Here is a 25712-nt window from a genome sequence, read left to right as displayed (position 1 = left end):
TTCTAAGTTATGCTCAATTTGCTTTCAAAGCAGTATGTTGGAGGGATGCACAGTATTTCCTATTTATGTCATTTGCCTTAGAAGCTTTCTAGGTGACATAGTAAATATTGGAACAGATTTAGAGCCATCTGGAGAGGGGATTTTTAGGAACCGGAATTTATTTAATGAGGGCTAAAAACATCTGGAAAGAACAAACTTGGGTCCACTCATAAAGGACTTCCTATGACCTCAAGCAAGCCGGAACCAACTTTCCTGAAGCTAAAGCTACTGAAAAGCGCTGTGCATATTCTAGAACACGTTACTGCAGGAGGCATTTTTGCATCTCCCCGCTTGGGAGAGCACTGGCAAGGTACCACCCCACCAGCTTTGCAAAGCAAGCTTGCAAATGTATTTTACGATTAACTGAGAGACAACTAAAAATGCTTATCCAGGTCCGGCAGCGTTTGCTGTGGCAAGAACAAAGGTAGTTTTTCTCCAGATTACAGAATAGAGGGACCATATGCCATGATATGCTGGATAAATTTATAGATTATGCCCATCTCAAAATGTTAGTCGTAAGCAACGAGCAAAAGCCATAAAGAGTGCTTTGATTCTCATTAAGTTAAAGGTAATGCCTGTTAAAAACACAATGATACTCAGCTGGAGGTCTCCTTGTATCCAACCAGTGAGTCATTAGCGGAAAAGACTGAGGAAATGCAAGGTTTTATTTTGAATTACAGTAATTTTCAGTTTTAAACCACAGCATTATCCATCCTTCAGTGCAATTGTCTTGAAAGTTCATATTGAAAGGCTCAACTTTTTCTTCACTATCTATAAAATGGTGTTAAATAAAAATCTGAACTACCCAGTTTCTGGTTAGGCCCAGATAAAGCATTTAAGATGACAATCTGAAAACTAAGTGGTTACCTATCTCCACTAGATTCCTAGTTAGGAAGCACAAATTTGAGCCCCAGATTTTCAAAGCTACAGCTTTAAGCTCTAGTGGGACTTCTGCAAGCCCTTCTTCTTTCTAATGATCACCACTGGCTTGAATAAATTTGTTTTTACTTTGGTCATTACTATATATAAAACTACCACATATAAAACCGCAAGGGTATTGCACATAATACTGTACACTCTTTAGAACTGGATGGTACATATATATATATATATATAGAGAGAGAGAGAGAGAACTGTAATTCTAAGAATTTAAATAAATCTTTTAAAAAACTCCCCTTGTTAATTGCACCAGAATAGATTTAAGCTTTCTTTACCTCTCCCTTTTCTTTTAAATGTCTACGTTATTTGGAATTTCTAAATAATCTGATGACTGAACTCTTTTGGAAAGTTGTGTTACTCATTAAAATCCTACTCCAGCAGCTGCACTCCCATCTTCCTGCAGGTTCTGCTGTATCTTGACACACAGACCATAAACCAGACCAAGAGCACTGAGTGTACTAGATCTTTATTACTTTGAGAAGTTAATTCCATTATAAACAATGAAAATAATTGGCCTGTTTAAAAGTATGCAGTATGATAATTTTGTTCACCAAATTTTTTGCAGAAGTCCCCATTATTGTTTTTTTTTTTTTATTTTTATGGCATGTTCTCTACCAGTAAGCATAAACTTTTGCCTCAAACTTCAGAAAACCTGATCCGCTAACCCGGGCAGCAGTGTAAGAATGCAGCTCTTGAAGGTCTTCATCTCTGATACTGAGTCTACCTTCAAATTATAATAAATCTTAATTAGTGACTATAAGTATTGTGATCAACACTGGCCAGATAAGCACTCCCTACATAAATAAGAGTGACCTGTTGTAGTTTTTTGAGGACTAACGGGGCAAAATGGTGCCAACAAGTAGTGCAATTTTTATTTAAAAGCATGTGGTTTCATCATCGTCTCGTACTTACACAAAACACTGTGTTACAACTGAACACAAGTATTCGCATTCTATACCCGGTATAAAAACAGGCTTTCTGCCGTCCCTCTTCAGGCTCGCACTGACACCTACCGGGGAATATTTGTAAATCTCAAGATCCATCGCCTAGAGCCATAGGAAGCTTTTCAACTCGGGAGTGAACTATGTATGATTCAATTCATTGGCTGGTTATGCCATGTGTTTGCTATTTAATTTGGCTACTGAAAAAAAATCCCCAGTTTTCGAGTAACGATCTAACAAGCCATAAATTAAAATATCAGAGGAGATGCAGGGTTCCAGTAGTAATTACGGAATTTTTCTATAAAAAGTGTTACCTATGGTTAGCATAGAAACAGAGTAAAAGCACATAAATTAGCTTTCTCACTCCTTCCCAAGATTAAAAAAATTGATAGGCCTTAAACATAAAACATTCCAAGGAGAAGAGCACATAGGTTCATTTTTAAAACAAGGCAGCTAAAAACAAATCAAACCCTTAAGCATTTCTTCAGCTCCTCAGTTTGTTATTACTCCTAAATACAGCAGCAGCACATTTCATAGAGCAGCTCCAAGGAAGATACCAGTTTCTAGCAATGTACTCGTTAGAGTAGAAAGACTAAGAAAATGAATATTTGAGTGACTACATCACATCCAAACCCACTTCTAGTTTCAAAGAAGAACAGTTAAACCTACCATTCAGTATAATAAACAGCACTAATAGTTAAGGAAAAAGTTATATGCATAATCTGGTACAGAGACAGACTGCAAAACCCACCTGCCACACTAGAAGTCAACTGAAGTGCTGAGGACCCCGTCCAGCTCCTGCTGGAATCCAATGCAAACTTCAATGGAGTTTAACAGGGATTAAATAAATTCGCAAGATTTTTAAAACTACGAAATTCAGTCATGTAAATATTGCAAGTATAAGGTAAAATGCTTCCTTCATGCACCAATGCCACAAAAACAACTTTTAAACTATTCGTTTTTCTATTTGTCCCAAATGGTAGAGACTACCGAATAGCAAGAATTTGAATCTTACAAAGAAAGCCCCACTGTGGAGCACTATCGTGTCCAGACAGACCATAATCCCACCTTGCTAAAAATCTGCTGAAGATGAGAATCTTTTTTATTCATCAGATGTGTCCTGTTTTGAGAGAATATTAGACACATCAGGTTTGGGGGGGGGGGGGGGGGGTGTTTTTTGTTTGTTTGTTTGTTTTTTAAGCGTTTGGACAGAAAAAAAACAGGTTTTCCTGTAAATGTTGGCAAGTTGCTTCAAAGACAATTAAAGCCTACAACATATCATATAAAAAAGTGAAAGTTACTGAACAAAATAATTCATCAACAGATAGTTTTCACGTAGTCCCCACAATGAATAAGAGTGGGCCAACAGCAGATAAGGACTATGAAGAAAAGTGTTTTCAGATGATCCTCGGCATAAAAATACCTGTATCATTCTAAAAGAGGAACACGTCTTTAGTGTTTGCATTTAGAAACTTTTCAAAGACTCAGCAACACACATTCCAGAAAATTTTGGAAATACCTCTTTATTTTCCAGTGAATATCCAACTTGCAACACTTGTATCATTGCTTAAGAGCCCTCTAAATTGATAAAACACAAAAATCTACAGCTCCAGTGCACAGTTAATTAGATATCTACATCTTAATAAAAATTATCAGTGCAAAAATAAAAATGAATTCAGTATGCAGTTAAATGCATTTTGTTATAAAGATATTTGGGCTTTGGGCACACATACATCAAATAATTCGGTAAGAGAGAAGCCATTTTCAGTCTGTGCTCAAAACAATCAAAACTGTTCCACACCCAACTCTAAAGACAGGCAAGAACTAACTTTTTCTTTTTAAATATGTCTGAGCCTAGTTACAACATTCATCACGGGTACATAAACTGAAAAATATTAAGAGAGGTCACCCTCTATTCAAACAGGGGTTGTTCTAAAAGAGGCTTTCCTATTTTTCACGTGTGGGATACTTTTGAGACATCTACGTTTTTTCCATCCACAACAGAGAATTAACAACATTCCAGCGTGCCCCAGTGTCGGCAAGTCCTCTTTTCAGTCCAGATACACGACGATGATTGATGAAGCTGTTGGGCCTACAGTAGCAGGCAGAGCAGCTTGGCAGGAATTCAGTGTTATTGAAAGAAATCTCAAATACTTATTCCATCTCCTCTACTAACTTTAATCACACTATCAACATGCTGCCAGGAACGGAGCCTTGACACCAAGCCATAGACTTACACAAGCAACCATTGTTGGCATATTGCTGTTGCAATGCAGGTAAAGGGTAAATTCTGCTCATTTTTACCTGTTTCCATTCTATATTGGACACCAGCTGAATTATGGAAAGATATTTCCTGTACTAACGGTTAGCTTGCAGCAAATTTCATTAAGGTACTATGTCTCATTTTGCTTGGTTAATGAACTGATTAAGTTAACTTCTTCAGTTATACTGCTGTTAACTGCAAGTTTTATAGAAAAAAAAGCAATACAGGAGCTTCGCATACCCCGTAAGAGTAACAGTTAGTAAGAAAGCAGATCAGTACTACACGTGTTTTACCACTAATCTGCTCATTTGTTATGCTGATAAAGAAACAAAGAATCTTTCCTCAATTGCTTTATAAGGTTCTCACAAGCTTACCCTAAGTAAACCAACAGCATGTCAAATATTTAAGGTAAATACTGTACTAGCTACAAAGCTAATACAAAGACTGATATGCTTCTCAGGATTACTTTTGAGCTTGTTTTGGCTTTGCTTAAAACAGTATAGCTTAAAAAGAGAGGTCTGAGGCATTTACAGGGAGAGAAAAGAAATTGTTGTCTAAGCTCTCTTAGGCTTTTTTATGTTAGCATAACCATTTACATCTCAACTCTACTTCCTAATACTGAACACACAACCCAAAAACTGGAATTACAACTGGATTTAAAACACTGTTGAGATCTTTCATTGCTGAAGCTTCAGAGCAAAGTATTCTATAAAACAAGTTGGTTTTCCTGAAATCTATGAACGGGAGTTATGGTTTTCCCAGTGAATACTCAGCTAACTATGGCTGGAACCTATTACATCTACTTTTTGGGAAAGGGCTGTGGCTGCACACTGGGATAGTTAATGTTACATCAGTCTGTTTTCCCAAACGATACGATACTCTCTGCAGATGGGAGAGAATTCCAGTTTGCAACTCCCTGAGCTGATGTAGTCACACAACGTAATTTCCAGTTCCACCTTCCAACAAAGGAAGAAATACTGGCATTCCACTCGCCCTGAACAAAACAAGCATAGATAGGCACTTAAGTTGAAAGCATGCAAACCTTTTCTTCCCGTACTAAACATGTAGAGGAAGTTCTCCTTTCTTCTTCTTTGTTTCAGCTTTCCAAAAGAATCTCAATTTAAGTCAGAAGCAACCGAGTATTGGCACAAACCCAGCGCTAATAAAAAAGAAAGGTCTTAGAAAGAAACGTATTTGGCCAGTTCCTTCTCCATTTCAGAATACTGCTCTTTGAGGCGCTCCACAGCTTTTCTGTGCTCTTCGTCCACCTCTGCTTGCTTGTTTTGTTGTTCTTTCATTAATTCCTCCCAGTGGGCTACACGCTTCTCTTCACGAGCCATCAGCTTGTCCGCCTGAAGCTGAGAGAAGTAAAATGAGAAGTTTTAACAATCATTTCCAGATTAAAACAAGAGGGTTTAATAAGATCTACATGACGTTAAAGTATCAGAGAAACTGGGCTTTTACTTCAGTAAAGGAAAGTGAAACAAGCAAGAAAACATATGACAAGGTGAAACTAAAAAGAAACATTTATTTTTATAAAGTATTGTCAATCCAAAACAAATGGTAGAATGTCCATGATACTATCAACATGATAGCACTAGCAACAACAGCTTTTCTAAGCTACAGCCTAGTGAAAAATAACGAAATAAATATATGGAAAGACACTTCAAAGTTACTAGCTCGTCCAGTTTGCTTCTGGTAGTTTTTAAAGATCATACTTGTTGCATTATTTGCTCCGCTGATTACTGGTATTGTTAGAAATACTGTAAGCAGCTGATACAAATCCGTATTGTCTCACAGAGATTTTCTTTTAAAATGAACTTCTGGTTTTGGGAACAGAGTATTCAGTGTTTTCAGCCCCTTACTTATGGGGAAAAAAACTCTCAATCAATAAACAGACACTGCTTTCCCCCCGCCCCATTTGTTTTTTTTTCCTTCTTCTTTTCTTGAGTTCACACAGAAAGAAGCTGCCTACGGACACGAACAGACTCATGGAGTCCGCTGTTCTAAGAGTGGCCAAATGAGAAATAATTTAAATAAAATGCAGGTAATGTTTGATTAAGTGGTCTTAAAGGACCAACAATCTGCATCTACTACAGCAAGTATGGGCAAGTCTATGTTATATATGGTACAGACTAAAAATGCACTGGAAGCATTACTGTGTCTGAGTTACGATGAAAACACTAGGACCACTGTATTTCGTATTTGTGAGTGCTAGACAGAATAAAATGTTAGGGTTATGTATGTCTGTTATTTAGGCATTATGAGAGATTACAGGATCCACTTCAACACTGAAGACAACATTTGAGATTTTATGTCAAATATGTGTAAATAGAATGCTTCTGTTTCACAACAAATGACAATGGTTAATAAAACTCCTATAAATTACGTTAGCCAATCCTTCAACATATTGCTCCTCTTTTCTTGACATTGCTACTTTCCCCTTGAACATCTCATTTGTTGCAAAAGAAGTATTTTCTACATTCTTTAATGCATTTTTAAAACTAGAAACAAACCGCGTTTCTACTTTATCACAATGCTTAGGTTCAGCACAGTCATCAGATACTAGTCTTGATGAAAAGTCTCTAACACAGAAAAGAAAGTGTGAAATTGAATATCTACGTTGTTATATTCTATGTTTTGTAACTGGGAGTTAGTGTTTCTGCTTTAGCCAACTAGCTCTCACTGTGATTAATGTCTTCCTTTACAAATAAGTTATTTTTCCCCTCATAGTTTCATACCGCTTGGCTCCCAATAAGTCTGATTCCTTTCACTCTCTTATCTTAGGAAAAAAAATAATCTAGCTATCTAGAAAGAGAGATCATACACACATCCAATATGCCTGTCAAAATGAGATGTACTTCAGTGGATTGCTTGCATACAGTATTAACAGTCTGGCCTTCTTATATTATAGATGCTGAAGTCACAATAAATGTAGACAGTTGTTCTTACATTTGCTCCATCTTCCAGCAAAGGAGAGGATTAAATTTTTTTTCCTCCTTTTTAATGTATCAGAAATGACTATTTTCTATGTACAGTACTTGTGTGTAGGAATAAATACTCTCATACAGCTTTATTAGACATCTGGCATTTTTGTCAGCTAAAGGCAATGGGAACCCATTTATGTATTTGTCAACACTCTCTATGCCTTGTTCTTCAAGACCACACACCGTGGGTTAAGACACTAATTTTGCCATGCAGCATTTTTGTATGCAATGTAACAACATCATGCCAAGATCCCTTTTGTTTGCAACAGACACAATATCAGCTACTAACAAAATACACTAGTGTATATTAATAGTTCACCTACTACATTATTTCACATTCAACAGGTTTTTAAACTGTTGGTACATCACACACTTTTGGACAGGATCACACAGCACCTACCCACACCACACTTCAGCTACACTAACCAATGCTCCTCACAACGCAAACACTTTACAAGGAACATGAAACTCATGTTACTACTTGCTATTTTCATTTTCCACTGCACGATTTCTACCCAAGGATATAAAATTATTTACCTGGTAAAACAACTGAACACACTTCTAGAACGTGAGATAGCTAGCTTTAGTTTATCAAAAATCTGTGGTCTAACTCCTTTCTTCTCCCCCAAAACCTCTTGCCTTCCCCTGCTCAATGAGTCTTCAGCTTGTTCTGGCACAGGAGAAGTGATATTGTGAAATAAAGGGATATTAGCGGCCAGGCTATATACAGTGCCTCATCTATGTCTAAATAAAAATTTAAACAGATGAATACTAAGAAGCAATTGCTGCTAAGTGCTTATTCTTTAAATTTATAAACGTAAGCAGCATTCTACTGAAATAGTAATTTTATAGACTAAGATTTATGTTGGAAATTAAGTAACTCCATATAATTGCAATTTACACCTTTAACAGAGTAAAGTTGCAGATATGAATAAACACTTTTAAAAAAAAGGAAAAATAAAATTAAGATATGCTACAGCAAGCAAGTAAGAATGATAAGAAATACCAACTAAAAGACACCAAGGACTTGAACACTATTTTAACTCTCCCACCCTGGTAAAAATCTGGAAAACCCCGCTGTTGTAGCTCAGTGCACACCTTGGGCACTGCGGCTCTCCTTCCTAAAAAACAAATTCAAATCAAATTGTTCTCAGCAGCACCTCCAGATCATTAACATTGATGGCTGCTGAGTGGATACTTTTGCGTGTGTGAGAGTCATAATCTTGAAACCAATATTCCTGCTCTTACCAGACGAATAGCTGTGTGAACAGCAAGAAAAGTGTGATTCTTAATGGATGGATGCCTTAGGATGCAGCTCTTTCAACCAAAGCATATGTTGCAATGTAAACTTGCTTCTTATTAGAAGTTAAAGAAAGCATGCGGGAGAGATCCATAAATGCTATAGCTGTGGGATAAGCTTCAATGGGCACTTCAATCTTGTTAGGCATCACAGAACAACATGAGAGAGAAATCCTGACCAAAGACAGGTTCATCCAATGCTCAAATGCAAGAGCCAAGCTGCAATAGACACTATCTCTGGAGCTGAGGTACTGATCATCTTCCCTCATCCAAGCCTTCTCTGGTGTCTCCTAACAGCTACTACCATGGTACTGCCCTTCTCTTAGCAGAACCTCACAAACAGTCTCATAAGGACCCAGGCTCCCACACAGAACATGGACACCTAGCTCAGGCCACCAAAAGATTCAGTTTATAGGCACAGAAAGATGACTGTCACACTGTAGCTCTGCAAGTACCCTTGAGGTTTGCCCTATATTGTGTTTTCGTACCACAATTGCTCTTCATTCCTACCACATCCTCTTCATATCCACTGCTGTTAACTTCACTGCTTTATTCAACAGAGCATAACACACAGGAGGAAAAACAAATGAAATCAAGACACGATGCAAAAAGTATTGTGATCTAACTGTAGCTCTAGCACAGCTAGAAAGCATAAAGGTCCATAATGGTAGATGACATGATCTCTCTTGTTAAATATGCTGTTGGCAGTTATCAAAAATCTTTAAAATACAAAGTTTTGCAGGATGGTAACCAATACAAATCCACACCAAGATGTCTTAAGTCAAAAGTCACTCTCAAAAAGCAAACAGTTTCCAAAAGTCAACATAGTTACATAAACTAGTGATCTGTAGAGACAGCGTGGAGTATTTTATACTATCAATTCATAATTTCCGTATTTATAGATTTGCAAAAAGTTTGTTTTCCAGAAAACAATACATTTAGAATTTGGTAGTGAGCCTAGCAAACTAATTTCCAGGCTGATTTTGTAAACCTGAGGAAAATAACATCTTCATTTTCAGAGAAGAGAACTTCCGGTTATTTTCCATCAGCTTGTTATTTAGGAAGCTTTCCAATGTCATATTACACTTCTCACTCCTCAAAGTCTGACTACTTAAAACCAAAGAAATAACCTCAATCAACTGAAATATCAATACAAATCCGTGCTGCCATCTTAAGTATCAGGATCCCTAGTTATGAAGCATTAATTCATTGCACATTTAAACTCATGCTCAGTAGAAAAGAGCACACGAACATCATTTAAGAGGAACAATCTTTGAAATACATACCTTCTCTTGCTAAATATGAACTGAAAATTGAAACAAAAAGCTAAAGCTCTAGGTAAACTGAAATAAGTTCTGGACCATGTGCAGTCAGCAAAACACTTCAAATGAAATAAAGATTTAGAGAACTCCCATATTGCTGAAAACGTTTAATTACAAATTCTGGATTGCTGGCAATGATTCAAAACCCAGAAACAGATACCTTGATTTTTAGGTTTCATTATTGTTTCCAGGGCTGCCAACTGTAGAAACTGTAACTTGTAAGCTAACAAAATATCACAAAGAACAGCACATACAAACATGAAAACCAGTATACTTTCATAGAACAATTTTTCAGAGTATAGCTTAATTTTAATTCCTACCTTTTATCATTTCAAATGACTGCTAAAACAACCAAACAAAAATCTATAAAATAACTATAGTCTAAACTCACAAGTAAAAAACGCCAAACACTAAGAACACAAGCCCCTTAAGTCAGACTTAATTATAAATTAAAAAATAGCAGCTAATAAGCCCAACATAGCCACCTCTGAACACATGTAAAGTTCCACTGTTCTCCTCATCCAGTCAAGAAGTGTCTACAGAATTGTTTTGGTATTTAATTGTATAAATATACCAGTGCATGATAACAAGACAGAAGCCAATATTATGACACCACATTCAGGCTTCAGAACAACATGTTTTGTTCTTAGGTAAAACCTCACGACCTTTGTAACATGGGAAAACTGCTGTATGAACTAAAGCATGCAGACAGACGTACCTGAGCCAAGAATAAGTCTTAGGTAATTCATGATATTGTATGGTATCGGTACAGTATTTAGCCAGGAACCAAAAAAAAAAAATAATAAAAGAGAGTCTCAATAAGTAACTATAAATTGCAATGTTTTAAGCAACAGACAATCCAACATTTCTTGCCATGCTGCAGATTTCTATTTGAATCAAAAGACCATTTAACTGGCAGCAACAGTACATTATGCTTTAGGCTTTCAGTCTCTACTAGAGAAAAATGTGTTCCTAACAGACTAAGGTCAGAAGACTGGCACTTATTATCACCTACTGCCTAGAAAAAAACATTTTTACCCCATCTGAAAAGATCTAAAAGGTAGTACAAATGGTAATTCTCCATGGCTGTTAATTTGGCAAAATTTGGATAGATTTGTTTGTTTAATCAGAGAATCGTCTCCTCACCCCCAAACATTCTTAGAACTCCAGCTCTATCCTCCTATAAAATTTTCAGCCCCAGACCACACAGATACAGCTTTGTCCTGTCTTTGATTGCTGGTTATGCATTCTTTCAGCGATTCCTCTTCTTCAAACCGTATTTCAGTCGTTATGCCAGAAGTTCCACAGAACGTAAGCCATAACAAGTAGTTTAAGTTCACTTTTCACATGTAACCCAAATACTTCTCCTCAATTTCTGCCTTTCAGTATAATTTTATAAATACAAGTTTGGGAAACTCAAACTAAACTTAGAATCTGTTCTATATTTGTAACAATGCCGACTTCTTTTATAAGTACTTTTTTGTAAGATATTTAGACATCACTAAATTTAGAAGATTTTTCGGCTTTCATGTTCATATAAAAAGTTGAAAATAGTTTTGAGTTAAAGTTTCGTAATTTGGTTTAGATATAAACCAAAGCTTGTCTACGTTACAAACATAGTTGCTGCCTTATTAACTCCTGTTCTGTGAATTCCCTTTGGTGTGTTAGCAAGTTTACATATTTTGGCAGTGACGTCTTTCATATTCCTTTTATATCAACACCTACGTTCAGACATTAGCTATTTGGAAAAAATCTAATCTGATTATGAAACCATTTGTTTCCCCTCAGTACCGCATACTGCTTGAACTTAAAAGATTCTAAAGCTTTCTTGTATTCAGTACTGACTCACATGAGTTGGTTGTATTTATTTCTATTCTTGTTGTACTGTCATTGGTTATAGCAAAAATTAACTTTTGTAACAACATGACATTTTTCAGTAAACTTTGTTTTCAGTATTACTCAACAACAAGAAAACCCCCCAAAAAAACATCAAAAAACCCCCACCATTTGAGGCAGACTCAGGCTTTGAGAAATGTTACCATACTAGTTCATGTTACGAGCAATTAAGATGTAAGACCATAATGGGAAGTGTCGGGTAGCTTCCAGTATAAACCTGCCCAATTCCACATAAAAATATTTAAATTAAAGAGGAAAAAGTAAGAATATAGTACACAAAAACACGTTTACAAAATTTCTTCTCTACTTGCTCCCACAAGCTTAAAGTAATCCACAGCTTGAATTACTAATTAGACATTACTATTCTTAATGGGAAGACAACTCGATGAGACAGTGACACTCCTGTAATCACAAATTACTTTACATCTTAAGTGAAAATGTAGTAGGGATAATGTCATTTCCCTTTTGTTACTTTGCCAATACCAGTAGCTGAAAGGAACTGCAAAAAAAGATAACCAGTAAAGCAAATAAACTTCAAATTTATTCTATTCAGCTGAAATTGAATTAATTTCACGAAGGGCTGTTAACGCTTGATTCACTTGACACTAGATCTTACAAAAAAAAAAAAAATCTATTTTTTTTTCAGAACACATGACTTCAGAAAGAAAAGAAAGGAAGAAGTATTTCTCCTTAAGTGGCTGCACTTCAGTGACAGCTTTTATCTATAATTTTAAAGTTTCCTACCTGTTACTGCTTACATTTGGAAAGTTTCAAGTCAAAAAGTCTTACCATACAAGCTTAAAGAAACACTACAAATCCTGAATAGCTATTAGCATTGCTCCACTGCATATAAAAAAAAAGTTGACTGGAAACATACAGCTAATATTTTAAAAAAGAATAGCTACCATTCTTATTAAGTGAGTGTTCATTTTGTAAGTTATAAATTTTTTATTGAAGTTTTACTTCAAAGAAACAGTAGCAGAACTGTAAGAATTTCCAACTTAACTTCTCCACCAATATCTACTCTAGTCTTAGACACAAGCAAACTTTGTCAGGGTTTAGCAATGTGCTATTCACACAGTACCAGTATTCAACTGCAACTGAACTGCCCATCTTCATCGATTACAAAAAGGAAAGAAAAACATGACTATCAGCTTACATAAATCAATGCACAGCCTGTTTTGCGTGATGGCCACAGAAACGTCTTCAGTTTTTCTGAACTAAATGATTATAAATAATATTTTGCAAGTGAAAAGATAACACAGGAACACAATCATGAAGGAGTAACGGGAAAACATGAAACTAATTTCTTGTATAATTTTCCAAATTTTAGATTCAGAGCACATGTATTTCAAATGAGCAAAGTGTAGCCAACTGAAAAGATTCCAATGATTCGCATGTTCCTATAATATAGCCCTTCATTAAATAACCCATCCACAAGTGAAAAACACACTTCCTTTTCAACAAGCAATATATATAATACAGTCAAAGTTCTCAGCTAACTAGGAAAGATTTACATTTCCATTTTGGTAGGTTAGTAGGTGTTTTTTGTTCCACAGAAAATAATTTTTTTTGCATTTAAACTTTCCCTGTATGTGACAAATATTATAGCCTGAGCTAGGGGGAAAATAAAACAAATGAAATAAAAAAAAAAAGTTTCCATGCATCAGGAGACTGTAGGAAGAGCTAGCGATCCATTAACTTTGCAGTCAAGAACATATATGCCGCTGCAGTACGTGTTTTCTAAGTACAGAAATCAGGCCAAAAGAAGTTTTACTGCCAAGTATATAAAGCATAGAAAAATATGATTTAAAGTTTTGCTGAACTGAATGCAGATAAACTTGCTGTAGAAGCACAAGACTCTTACTTATATCACATTATAAAAAACCATCCATCCATCCTTTACCTTCCTCTCTTCATGCTCCCTCTCTTGGAGTCTATGGATCTTATCGTTGGCAGCTTGCACTGAAATAACAAATTGCAGTAGATCAGTCTGCTGTTCTAAACCAAAGAAACTTGCCTGAAAGGGATTTAAAAAGACATGAGGCTTTTGCAAATCAAGACTATATTCCACTGTGTTACTTAACTCTGCAAGAAAAAGGTTTGTCAGTACTTGCAGAAAACGCTTTACATTGGTAACTGCATATCACCGAGTTCAATTCTTGTGTGTTCTAGAAGCCAAAAAGAAAGAGGCAGCCAGGTCTTCTTGTGCTCATACTCCTTAGTGTTGCTGACGAGCTAGAGTGCACTACTCAGCACCTCAGAAGACATCAAAAAAACTCTCAAGTTGGTAAGTAGAAACAGGTGACCAAGCTCAAAGTTTTAGGTTTTGGGGTTTTTTTTCTTATTTTTTCCCCATCAAATGTAAGAAGTGATTTAGCATAAACAACCTACATGGAGAACATCTTTATGCTAGAGCCAGCCTCTTCTCTCGTGAGACTAAGCCAGGGAAAACTTCTCAATGGAAATAGGAACTGTATTCCTACACAGTTTTTTTTTCCTAACTTATTTAACACTTAATTAATGCAGAATTAAATAAACTAATTTCCCCAAAGCAGTCATATCTCCCACAAACGTATCCTAGTATTGAGAAATACCTAACTTATTTATCACCATCATAAAGCTGGTGACTTCTCACACCAGGGGGCAGGCTCCTGCCCCCCTGAGGACTTCCAGTTACAGAACAGGTTCACTGCCCGTGATGAGCTCCACTGATGAGGAGCTGGGAGCACCATGAATTGGAGCATCTGGTGGCAGAGCCTAAGCCACTCAGGACCATTAGAAGACAATGGCAAGTGATAGTTGTAGCAGACTCCCTATGGCAGGGGACAGAGGCTCCCCACCTATCAATATGTTTTGTCATCTAGGGAGGTTTGCCACTTGCCAGAAGCTCACATTTGGGATGTTGTAGAGAAGCTACTGAGGCGCAGTCTATTATTGCTGCTGCTCTTGCATGTAGACACCAGTGGTACTGCAGGGGTGACCTGAGAAGTATCAGGAATGACTACAGGGATCTGGGGACAGTGGTCAAAGGCATGGGGGTCTGGGTAATGTTCTCCTCAACCTTCCTGGTGAGGGCGGTTTTGGGGGTTAACAGCTGGTTGCGCAGTTGGTGTTAACAGCAGGGTTTTGGTTTCTACAACCATGACACCCATTCTGAACATCAACAGCTGCTTGGAAAAGATGGGATACACCTGACCAAACAAGGGCAAACGTACCTTCGCTAACAGATGGCCAACCTGGTAGGGACAGCTGTAAACTAGAAATGACAGGCGAGGGAGTGATTCTTCAAAGAAATAGAGTAAGGAAGTTGGCAACAGCATAGTCAAACCAAGGGTCTGGGATGATGGTAACAGAAGGGACACAGCACCCTTTTCAACGATCACCTCCTCCAAGCTCAAGAAATGTCCATCACAACAAGTAGGAAATCAAGCAAAGGCAGCAGGAGGCCTGCATGGATGAACAAGGAAGTCCTAACTGAATTCAGACTTAAACAGGAAGTATATAGGAGGTGGAAGCAGGGGCAGGTGACCGAGGAGGAATACAGAGTTGCTGTCTGATCGTGCAGAGACAGAGTTAGAAAAGTCAAGGCTGACCTGGAGTTGAATCTGGCAGGGGATGTGAAGGGCAATAAGAAGGGATTCTACAAGTACATAAACAGCAAAAGGAAAACTAGGGAAAATGCAGGTCCTCTGCTGAATGAGGCAGGGGAGCTGGTGACAACATGGAAAAGGCCCAGGTACTCAATGTCTTCTTTGCCTTAGTCTTTACCATAAAAAACAGGCTTTAGGAATCTAAGGCCCCTGGGACCAGAGGGAAAGTCTGGAGCAAAGAAGACTTACCCTCGGTGGAGGAGGACCACGTTAGGGAGCACTTAAACAAACTGGAAACACATAAGTCCACAGGTTGTGACAGGTTGTGTCCACAAGTGCTGAAGGAGCTGGCTGATGTCACTGCGAGGCCGCTCTCTCTCTTTGAAAGGTGACTGTGACTGGGAAAGGTTCCTGAAGACTGGACTCCTGTCTTCAAGAAGGGCAAGAAGGAAGATCCGGGCCAGTAAGCCCATCCCAATCCTGGGAAAGATCATGGAAAAAATCCTCCTGGAAGCATTTCCAAACACGTGAAGGAGAAGGTGGTGATAGGGAGTAGTCAGCATGAATTTACAAACAGGAAATCTTCCTTAAGTGACACAACAATCTTCTACAATGCAGCGACTAGCTTGGCAGACGAGAGGAACACAGGCAACGTTGTTTACCTCAGCTTCAGTAAGGCTTTTGGTGCTGTCTCCCGTAACATCCTCATAGACAAGCTAACAAAGTATGGGGCAGGTAGGTGGTCAGTGAGGTGGATTGAAAACTGGCTGAACAGCCAAGCCTAGACTCTGTCATCAGCAGCACAAACTCAAGTTGAAGGCAAGTCACTACTAGTCTACCCCAGGGGTTGGCACTGTGGCCGATACTGCTTAACGTCTTCATCAGTGACCCAGATGCTGGAGCAGAGTGCATCCTCAGCGAGTTTGCAGATGATACAAAGTCAGGAGGAGTGGCCGACAGATTACATGGTCGTGCTGCCATTCAACGGGACCTTGAGCAACTGGAAAATCAGGCTGAGAGTAATCTTATGAAGTACAACATGGGGAAATAACAAATCCTGCGTCTGGGGAGCAATAATGCCAGGCAGCCCTACACGCTTAAGAACAACACAGCCTTGCAAGGAAAAAAAAAAAAAAAAGCATCCTTCCTGGGCTGCATTAGTAAAAGCACTGCCAGCAGGTCAAGGGAGGCGACCTCTCCTCTCTGCTCGGTGCTGGTGAGACCGTACCTGTGGTACTGTGTCCACTTCCGGGCTCCCCAGGAAATGAAAGAGATGGACTTACCGGAGCAAGTCCAGCATGTGGCCACAAAGACAATTAAGGGACTGGAGTATCTTTCATGTAAGGAGAGCCTGAGAGAGCTCAGACCGTTCAGCCTGGAGAAAAGAAGGCCCAGGAGGGGATCTCATCAATGTGAATAAATATCTGATTGAAGGGAATGAAGACGAGGGAGCCAGACTCTTCTCCGTAGTACTCACTGACAGGATAAGAGGCAATGAGCACAAATTGAAACACGTGAGATTCCATCTGAACACAAGGAAATGCTTTCTTCCAGTGAGAGTGGTAAAACACTGGCATAGGTCACCCAGAGAGGTTGTGGAGTCTCCATCTGTAGAGATATTCAAAACCCAACTGGACACAGCCCTGGGCAACTAAGGCTCTAGCTGCCACTGCTTGAGCGGGGAGGTTGGACAAAATGACCTCCAGAGTTCCCCATCCTATCTCGGCCATTCTGTGATTCTACTACTAATGATGTATTGCACAGCTGGCCATTAGAAATGCAGTAAATATCCTCGACTCCATTTAGGAGGTATTAAGACATATTAGCATGACTAAATTTTAAATTTCAAATATTTTCCTGCCATTGTTTTACGTGTATAGCATCATCTACCATTTGTTATTCTGCCAGATGCCATATAAATGAGTTATATGAAATTAAATGCTTATACAACATGCTATACATAAAATATAACAAAACTCACACTGGCATGTCTCAACTGCATAAATATGGCAGCTAAAGCTATATAGCCACATTCCCTTGAAATATCTTTTTGAGAAGCCATCTCGCTGAATAAGAAAAAAAAGAATATACTGAAAAAGTAGTACAACAAATTTTAAACTTTCTTTTAAAATCTGAGCAATAAAAATATATTAGATTGTTATAAGGATGAAACTAGGATTAGCATACAACAATTATTACTACTAGCCTATTTGTGACTAAAGATAATAATAATAGCACATTTCACAGCTATACAGCAGCAAGTTTTGTTTTAAATAACAGGGGGCTGTATTATGGCCTCCCATGGGAAAATTAAGAAACGTGAAGGTCACACCACAGCATACTTGCAACAAACCAGAAAACTGAAGATTTTGTCCATTCCTTTAGCCAACATGGAGCAATGTCCATGTTTCTAAGTGAGCAGTGAAAGATTGAGCTGAAATACGACTACTGAAATCAACAAGCAGCTCTAACATAACCTTAGCAAGAGTTGTGTTGGCCAGACCAATAAATACCAAAAAACATCCCTGTTGTTCACTTTTAAAATTTCACAGAAATGAGAACAAAGCACAGAAATGGTAGAAAACTTATCCAAGGATGTTAATTTTTCCACAAATCATATTTTGAATCCAAACTATTTAAATTATTCCTCAAAACGATACAAGATGGGAAATAAGAAGCAACACACTTACATCTCTTGATTGCTTCATTCAAGTTGTCATGCATTGCCTGCTCACACTTAGGAAGAACGTGTTCATTTGTTTCAAAGATTGTGTTCTTTAGATTTTCAAGTACCCGTAGTTCTCGGAGGCCACGTTTTTCCTGTCAGAAGAATTGAAAGAAAATGAGTGGCTAACAAAGAATTCTACTTTCCAAAATAAGATGGTTTCCCAGTTGATAAAATAATAGCTTTATCTCAAAGATTATACCATTGTCTATTAAACTGTTACTCTACTTATTTAACACAATGCATAAAATTAGTTTTGTGAAAAAAGACAGTAATGCTCCATTCTTCACACTAGAATACAGGAATACTTTGAATGGCACTTCAGACCCTTGTGAGAAAAGTTAGTATTTACTAATGAAAGCATTGTGTGGAAAAATGTGCTGTTTTGTATAGATAATTTACAGCATATCAAAAACCACAGAGAGAAACAAAGCTTGAAAGCATTGCATTTTTACAACTCAACTGTTACAGAGAAATAACGTGATGTCTCACCTTCCAGATTTAGCATGGTATGAGGTTAAAACAATGCAAGTAAAATGTTTTTTACTGAAGGAAAGCAATGAAGTCAAGACTGAAAAATAACATAACACAGTTGATTGAAGAGGCAGCCCTTCTTCCGGCTCACTGCTGATCACGATTAATTACAAGAACAAGCTCTTGCTTTATTGTTTACATTTTAAAAGAAAGTTTAAAAAAAACATCTATTTGCCACAGCACTCCTCCCACTCTGAATTTCACCTGCACTTTACTGTAGACAATGAAAAGGATTCAGAAATCTGCTTCAGGCTGCTGCCTGCTTCCTTGTCCCCCTCTTCAGACTTATGAGTAGAGTTGCACACAAGCATCCCTGCACTGAGAGCTGCTAATCATAAAGCAATTCTAGATAATCGAAAAATACTGCACCACATGAAGTGGGCAATTGGCTCACCACACCCATTTTAAAACTTCAGAAACAGAGGAGGTACAGACAAGTCAAGTCGCTTAATTAAACAGGTTCCAGACTTCCTGAATGTAAGTCTACATTCTTTGCACAGTAGATGCTTATCATTGAAAGAACAAGCTTATGTCCTACTACAACCAAAAAGTATCTGATATCTCGAAGTAAGAAACAAGTGTAGTTTTTGGAAGAAATTCTAAGTTGCAAAAATGTAAATAATCCTCTGCTTTGCTATTTTCCCCCTAAAAGTATAAGCTTGAAATTAAATTTCTAGAAAAGATCTAAGAATATACGAAATCTGTCTAAGAAATGGAACGTGGCTTCGGCTGCAATGAGAGAAATATATGAATTATAAAGATATGAGTTATAATTGTGTAATTGAGTTTAAAATTTCCCTTCCTATGAAAAGCCGTGTAAAACTATTTATTGTGTCCCACAACTTATTCAGGGAAGGCAAAAAAAAGAAATCATTCCTTGTGACTCTCAAGCCCATATGATACACATCTCATGAGAGTTTAGTTCACATACTTATTTTGCTAAACCAGTAGAGAGATGAATTAGACCTAGTTGGAATATTAGCTACAGTGTGGGGGCAGGTGAAAGACAATTTAATGTCATTTTTTTAAAATAAGCTCTGCACACTGGAAGCTTGATCTATAAATATATTTTCAGGATTAGTTTTAAGATTTTTAAATCCCACCGTCTTTAAGAATTAAAATCTAATCAAAAATAAGCCTTTTCTTGGCACAAGATTCTACTTTTCTAAACTCATGCTGCCATCTTGTGGAAACTGTTACACTTTCCAAGCAAAGTCGTATATAAGTACTTTTACAATCCACAGTACTTTAGCCTTATTTGCATTAATTCCATTTTTAATGATTTTCTTACTTTGCATAAAGTGCTGCTCTTCTCTCCAGAAATATTACTTTCTTTCATAGAAAAAAATTTAAAGAAAAAATAAATTACAATTCTGCCAGCTGAATCCAGATGAGCCACAAAGCAGTTTCTCAATCAGATGTAAACCAATACTGGCCAACAATGTTTTCCTTGAACCAACCAGACTTCTCTAAGATGTCAGGACTGTATCATTCTCCTACATCAATATTCCTGACAGTCTTTTGCGAGATAAACATTTATGCCCCTTAGAAAATGTTTTAAATAAGAAGATGCAGACATATACTACAGATCTGTTAGTTATTTTGGACAAGAAATACACGTCAAGCCTTTCTACAGAAAATGACATACAAATTACAATCTCCAGAAAGATGTTAAAACTGTTAGAAGTCTCAGACTCTGAAGGTTACAGCACACAATAATATACAGATACTTACCTCAAATTCTTTAACAAAGTAACGTATTTCTCCCTGAATTACTGGTCTGTGATCCAGCAGTCTTGAATAGATTTCCCCAACATCTAGAAGATTAAGGAAAATCAGATTTTTAGTTTTTCTCTCACACTCCATAGTAGGCTACCCAACACAAGGTAGCACTCCATGCTTCAGTGCAAGAGGCATGACTGCTCACCAACATTTCTAGGCTACCCTATCTATTCAGTAAACTGCCAACTTAAGATAAAATGCAATGAATCAATATTCCAGATGCCACAGACACCCTTCTTTGAAGGTGAACATTCTCCTCTGTCTCTCAGCTCTCTCTGTTTCAATCCTACTCCTCAGTACAGCTTCCACATCTGACTGTTAATGGTGGTAAAAGCGCAGAACTAAAGCCCGCAGCTCAGCAGAGATTCACAGCTTAAGATGTGGGAGTTTTCTGCAGCAAGACACAAGAGGAAAGAAAGCTTGCTACGAAGGAAAACTGTTAGCACTTTCTAGTATTCTTGTTACCTAGGTTGGAAGGGACTTTTCAGATCATCGAGTCCAACCATCAACCTAACAGTGACAAAAACCACCACTAAACCATGTTACTCAGCACCATGTCTACTCGTCTTTTAAATACCTCCAGGGATGGCGATTCCACCACTTCCCAGGGCAGCCTGTTGCAACGCTTGACAACCCTTTTGGCGTAGAAATTCTTCCTAATATCCAGCCTAAACCTTCCCTTGCGCAACTTGAGGCCGTTTCCCCTCGTCCTATCGCCTGTTGCTTGGGCAAAGAGACCAACCCCCACCTCGCTACAACCTCCTTTCAGGTAGTTGTTCCAGGGCCAGAGACTTGAAACTTATTCTTGAAGAAGAGTTTTTACAACATAAACACGTATGAGAAACAGGCCTGGCTGTCATACAGGAGGAAAAGAAAAAAAAAAAAGCCCAGTAAGTTCAAGAGCACTCTGAGGGAACAGCAAATAAAAGACTATTTCAAGAAATACTGGGTGTAGTTCCCACAAGCACAGAGGCCTCGGCCCCCACCGGGACCCGGTTCCGAGCTGGGCCGCTCCCGCTCCTCACCCTTGATGATGGGCTGAATGGGGGACGCGGTCGCCAGCGCCTCCCGCCTCCTGTCGCTGGGCAGCGGGGACGCCGCGCTCCGGCCGGGGGACGCGGGTCCAGCCCCGCTCATGGCGCTCGGCGGCGGCCCGCGGGCGGCCCGGCCTGACCCTTCCCCGCCCGCCCCACTTCCGCCTCGCCCCGCTGCCTGGGTGTGAGGTCATCGCCGCGCGACTGTTGCTGCGGTAACGGCGGCGGTGACAGCTGCTGTCGGGCCCGCCGATCCCCGCTCGGCCGCGCTGAGGACGAACGGTCTTTACAGGGAAGGAAGAGCTGCCGCCGCCGGCTGGGGGGCCCTGTGCGGCCCGGCCCCGGCTGCCCCCTCCCGGTTCGGGCGCCAGGGGCGCCTGAAGCACAGAGCCCAGTGAGTGGCGCCCTCTGGGCCCAGCGACGGGCGTTTCTGGAAACAACACGCCAACCAACCAACCCAAATCCAGAAAAAAAAAAAAACCCAACCCAAACTCAGGACTCGTTTGTTTGTTGCTTTTCTTTTGTTCGTTTGTTTGTTTTAGGAGAAGGGATACGCATTCAGATAAATCAGTCCGCCTCTGGGTGTTGCGAAGGTGAATAGCAGCTGTTGGACTCGTGGTCTACAAAAATTAAGGGCTTGTTTGCTCACAGCCCTTTTTCTAAAGTTTGAAGCAGCAGCAATATCAATGGATGTACATCGGAGAGCTGGGAGTTGCTGGCATTTGATCCAGGATTTTACAAACATAGCATGCAACATCTACTGCACGTTCCTTATACAACAGGACAAAGGGATGTTTCTGGAATCAGATAAAGAGGCAACAAGGTTACGTTCACCCTTCTGACACATGCTGGCTACCCCAGATAAAAGCGTATGGATTTCCCTGATACAAGAACACAGGGCTTGGTGGTAGCTGTAGGACAATAGGACATAGTCTGGTCCGTGGCTTATACATATGGGGAATCCATAACAGGAAGTACAGGGGTGGGATGGGACTCCAGGGATGTCAGGAACTACTGGGCAGGAGGCAGCGAGGGTACAGTATTAGCAGCACCTGGCGCCTTTGTAGCATGGACATGGACTGATACTTTCAAGAGAGGTTTCATCGTCGGCCTTCTCAGCAGGGAGGTGAGACAGGAGTGACAGGGAGACATGGCTTGCAGAAGTCAAACAGAAGATCGGGACCCAAGCCCAGTTCTCCTGCACCTCGACCCTCTGCTCTGCCCAGGGGGCCGTACTGGCTGGACCCAACTCAGAGCAGCTGGGAAGAAACGACTCCGTGACTCTCTGGGCCAGGACACCAGGCAAACTCCTTTTGTATCACATCACGACCATCAGGGACCCAGGGTATGGTTCCACATGTCCCCTGAAGAGGCGTCTTCCAGATGCCCAGAGCTCTGGACAGTGCACGGTTGCCAAGTGTGACTTATTCAACCGAAAAGCATTGTTGTGTTCCCTCCTTTAGGACCCCCACCACCACCCATCATAGACAGGCTCTGCTGATGTCTTACTCCAGAACTGCACTCTTTCAGGTCTCGCTTTTGCCCAAGCACTCCCAACATTGTTGCGTGGCCAGTGCGTTGGAGGCATTTACATGTGGTGGTGCTGGCCAGCAATTCGACAGGGCTCCTGCATGGTATCAGGACCTCAAGCAAAGGCAGCATTTCCATGGCACACCCAGCGTGCTTCTGCCTGACCCTGCCTGCTTCAGGGATCACCAATTCACTGCAATGGCTGATCTCCTGTATTTATGTACAGGCACTCACAATCTCTGCCATCGCCGTGACCACAGGCCAGAGGCAGTGGCAGGGAGGTGGTGCTCTTCTGCAGGCTGCGGAGCTGAACACCCTGCCTTGATTGACCAAGAAGACAAGGAACGACCTCAGACATGCGACCCAGCTCTACTGTGTGACCGGCACAGCCACGATGGTCTATTTTATAACTATAAAACAAAAAAGACTTAAAATCCCTAATCATTTCTTTTAGAACCATTTGAGTGTGTCAGGATATTTTCAATATACTTCCCCTCTTATAAACTACAGTATATTAACTTTCTTCCAGGATCTGTTTTTCTTTCCATGCAATATATACTCAAGAACTTTTAGAACAGCTTGATCCTTATTTAGGTAATTGCATCTATAGTTTGTTTTTTTACACATCCTTTTTACTTGCAGTACATACCATGCTGCTCTGTGTCTTTGTATGGGAAATGAAGGAAGAACTGAACCACAAATTCAGCTAAAGCTGCAGCAACCTACAGTGTCCTGACCTGGAATACCTGGAAGGAGGCAGTTTAGCTGGAGCAATTACTATTTTATGAGTAGAAAACAGGAGAAGTAGTAGTATTTCTTTTGTTAGAAATTAGTTCTGCCCATGTTCTATTCTGCATAGCTTTTGTAAGGAGTAATTGCCTGACTGAGAAAAAAAAAAAACTTTTTTATTGTATAAAGCTATTACAACAGACACAAAAAATGATCCTATTATTAAATTGTGTCCCACCAGCAAAGCTCAGAAACTGCTCACTGAAATCACTATAATATTTTTTGACAATACATATAATCTTGTAAACTCAGCTTTGAAAATGAGTGAACTGGTTTTGTTGAAACATTCTCCCCCCAAATCAGTCAAAATATGGTTAATATCTAAATTAATAAGAAATGATTCCTACATTGGAAAGTGTGGAATACTTCAACAAACGTTATTAAATTCAGCATAAACATAATCTAGAATAGTTTTTCACTCCTTCACTGTTACATAGTCTGCAAATAGTGTGTTAAATAGGCAATAATTAGCAGAGAAAAAAATAGTTCCCTTTCACGTATCTTTTTTTCCCCCCAAGTAACCATCTCTTGCAATCTATAGATTAGCATTTATAGTTTTCCATTTGGATCTAAAGCACATAAGCACTTGACAATAAATGACATCAGTGCTCATATATTAATAATATCTGGAGGATATTCCAGCTGGCTTGATGATCACTAATAATTAGGGGTAGAATTTTCAAATGTTAATTTTATCCCCTTCCAGCCTAGCCATCTTTTCCTAGTCTCTCTCTCAGATTTCCCCCTCTAAGCCCTATGCTCCAGCTATCTTTTTATTTGCTAAGGAGGAAATCCTGTAGTGAAGGGGGTTTATAACTACCGCATTTCTAAGAAAGATTTTTTACATCATGAGTAATGTCAGGTTCAGAATTACGGGACTGCAACAAGGGCGAATCCTGTGACAGATAAGTGCATCGGTTTCTACGACTTCTGTCCTGAAACCATTTCTACTCTTTGTTTGAATACTGTTGTTTTGGTTTTTTTAAAAAGAATATGCTTTATTTGCTGCATTTATGTCTGGTCTTTGTTTGTTTGGCGTTTTTTTTTGCCCTGCTTACTCTCACTGCCTTGTCAAGCTTATTCTCAAAAGATATTTAAAGAAATTAAGGAGGACTTAAAGAGGCGATGGCTATAAAAAGACAATACTTGTGGAGCCCCTAACCTGTCAGTTTGTAGGAAGTAGTCATCAAGTCACAAAAATATGGAAATAGTGATGGCTCGGAGCATGAAAATCAACATATGTAGTCATCATGTATTTTTTGGGGAGATAGGCTAAACAACCTCTGTCACTTTTGCCGTGCAATGGAACCCGCTTTCTCTTTGAGGGATCACCCTGCCACTTCCCATTAGTGCTAGCAGCACTCCGAATTGCAAAATCTCCAGATGAGCGTGCCGAGTCCTGTCATTTCCCCCACAGGCTGTCTGGCGACGATAATCCACTAGAGGATTGTTTCATCCAAGTGGCGGTGTCCGAGTCAAATGCCGGCAACAGGCAGGGAAACCCAAACCTGTTGAGGCAGACGTCTGCCGAGACGGTGGGAATCGGAGCGACGGCCCTTAAGAGGGCGAGGCGGGGGACATACTTTGCGCCAGCAGAGTAAGTCCATGGGCTGCACCCGTGACAGGAGACCGCGACCGCCATCGTGATGGGTGGAAGTTTGCGGGCCGCGATGCCGATGCCGGCCAAAGCGGGCCTGGGGCTGCGCTCTTTGGAGGACTGCCTTGTCAGATTAGCCGTGCGGCTACTGTATTTGATGCTCAACCTGGACGGACAGGCCTGCCAGGCAGAAACTGCTCAGGCAGATGATGCTAGGGAGGACAAAAATTATCCACCGCAAGACTAAGAAGACAGATGACACCCAGCAGGAACAGCAAGCCAAATCTGCAGAATCCACAATGCAGCTGGCTAGCCCCAGGCTACCTGCCTCTTTGAAGTGGAATAGACATCACCGACGAGCTGTCAAATTAAATCACCAGCCTGGAAACGCTGAAAGAGATTTAGTTCTTCCAACGGAGAAGGGAAAGCTTAATAGATGAAA

The 25712-nt window shown here is 39.6% G+C and overlaps 1 protein-coding gene across 3 annotated transcripts; it reads right to left on the bottom strand.

Moving 5' to 3' along the window:
- Nucleotides 1-3421: 3421 nt before the first annotated feature.
- BLOC1S5 (biogenesis of lysosomal organelles complex 1 subunit 5) lies at nt 3422-21855 on the bottom strand. Of its 3 annotated transcripts, XR_012585607.1 has the most exons (6): nt 21346-21855; nt 20273-20355; nt 17970-18099; nt 16563-16887; nt 15529-16279; nt 13603-13651 (listed from the first exon to the last, which is right to left on the bottom strand). XR_012585607.1 is itself a non-coding variant. In XM_074575989.1 (5 exons), exons 1-5 carry the CDS (start codon nt 21455-21457, stop codon nt 5361-5363), a joined length of 564 nt encoding a protein of 187 aa, XP_074432090.1. In that variant the 5' UTR covers nt 21458-21831; the 3' UTR covers nt 3422-5360. The 3 variants fall into 3 exon arrangements, 1 of the variants encoding a protein (XP_074432090.1); XM_074575989.1 differs by lacking the exons at nt 15529-16279; nt 16563-16887 and adding an exon at nt 3422-5540 and having other exon boundaries at nt 13593-13651; nt 21346-21831; XR_012585606.1 differs by having other exon boundaries at nt 15529-16887.
- Between the last annotated feature and the right edge of the window lie 3857 nt (nt 21856-25712).

The sequence above is a fragment of the Larus michahellis genome, chromosome 2, assembly GCF_964199755.1.
Source record: "Larus michahellis chromosome 2, bLarMic1.1, whole genome shotgun sequence".
Lineage (NCBI taxonomy): Eukaryota > Metazoa > Chordata > Aves > Charadriiformes > Laridae > Larus > Larus michahellis.
This window is presented reverse-complemented; position numbering and strand designations above follow the sequence as displayed.

Bases quoted from the DNA above. Each gene is read 5' to 3' on its own strand.
- BLOC1S5 (XM_074575989.1), bottom strand. From the start codon at position 21,457: ATGAGCGGGGCTGGACCCGCGTCCCCCGGCCGGAGCGCGGCGTCCCCG. The intron at 20,356-21,345 runs GTGAGGAGCGGG...TTAATCTTCTAG, and splicing joins CATTCAGCCCATCATCAAGG to ATGTTGGGGAAATCTATTCA. The intron at 5,541-13,592 runs GTAAAGGATGGA...TACTTCTCTCAG, and splicing joins GGGAGCATGAAGAGAGGAAG to CTTCAGGCGGACAAGCTGAT.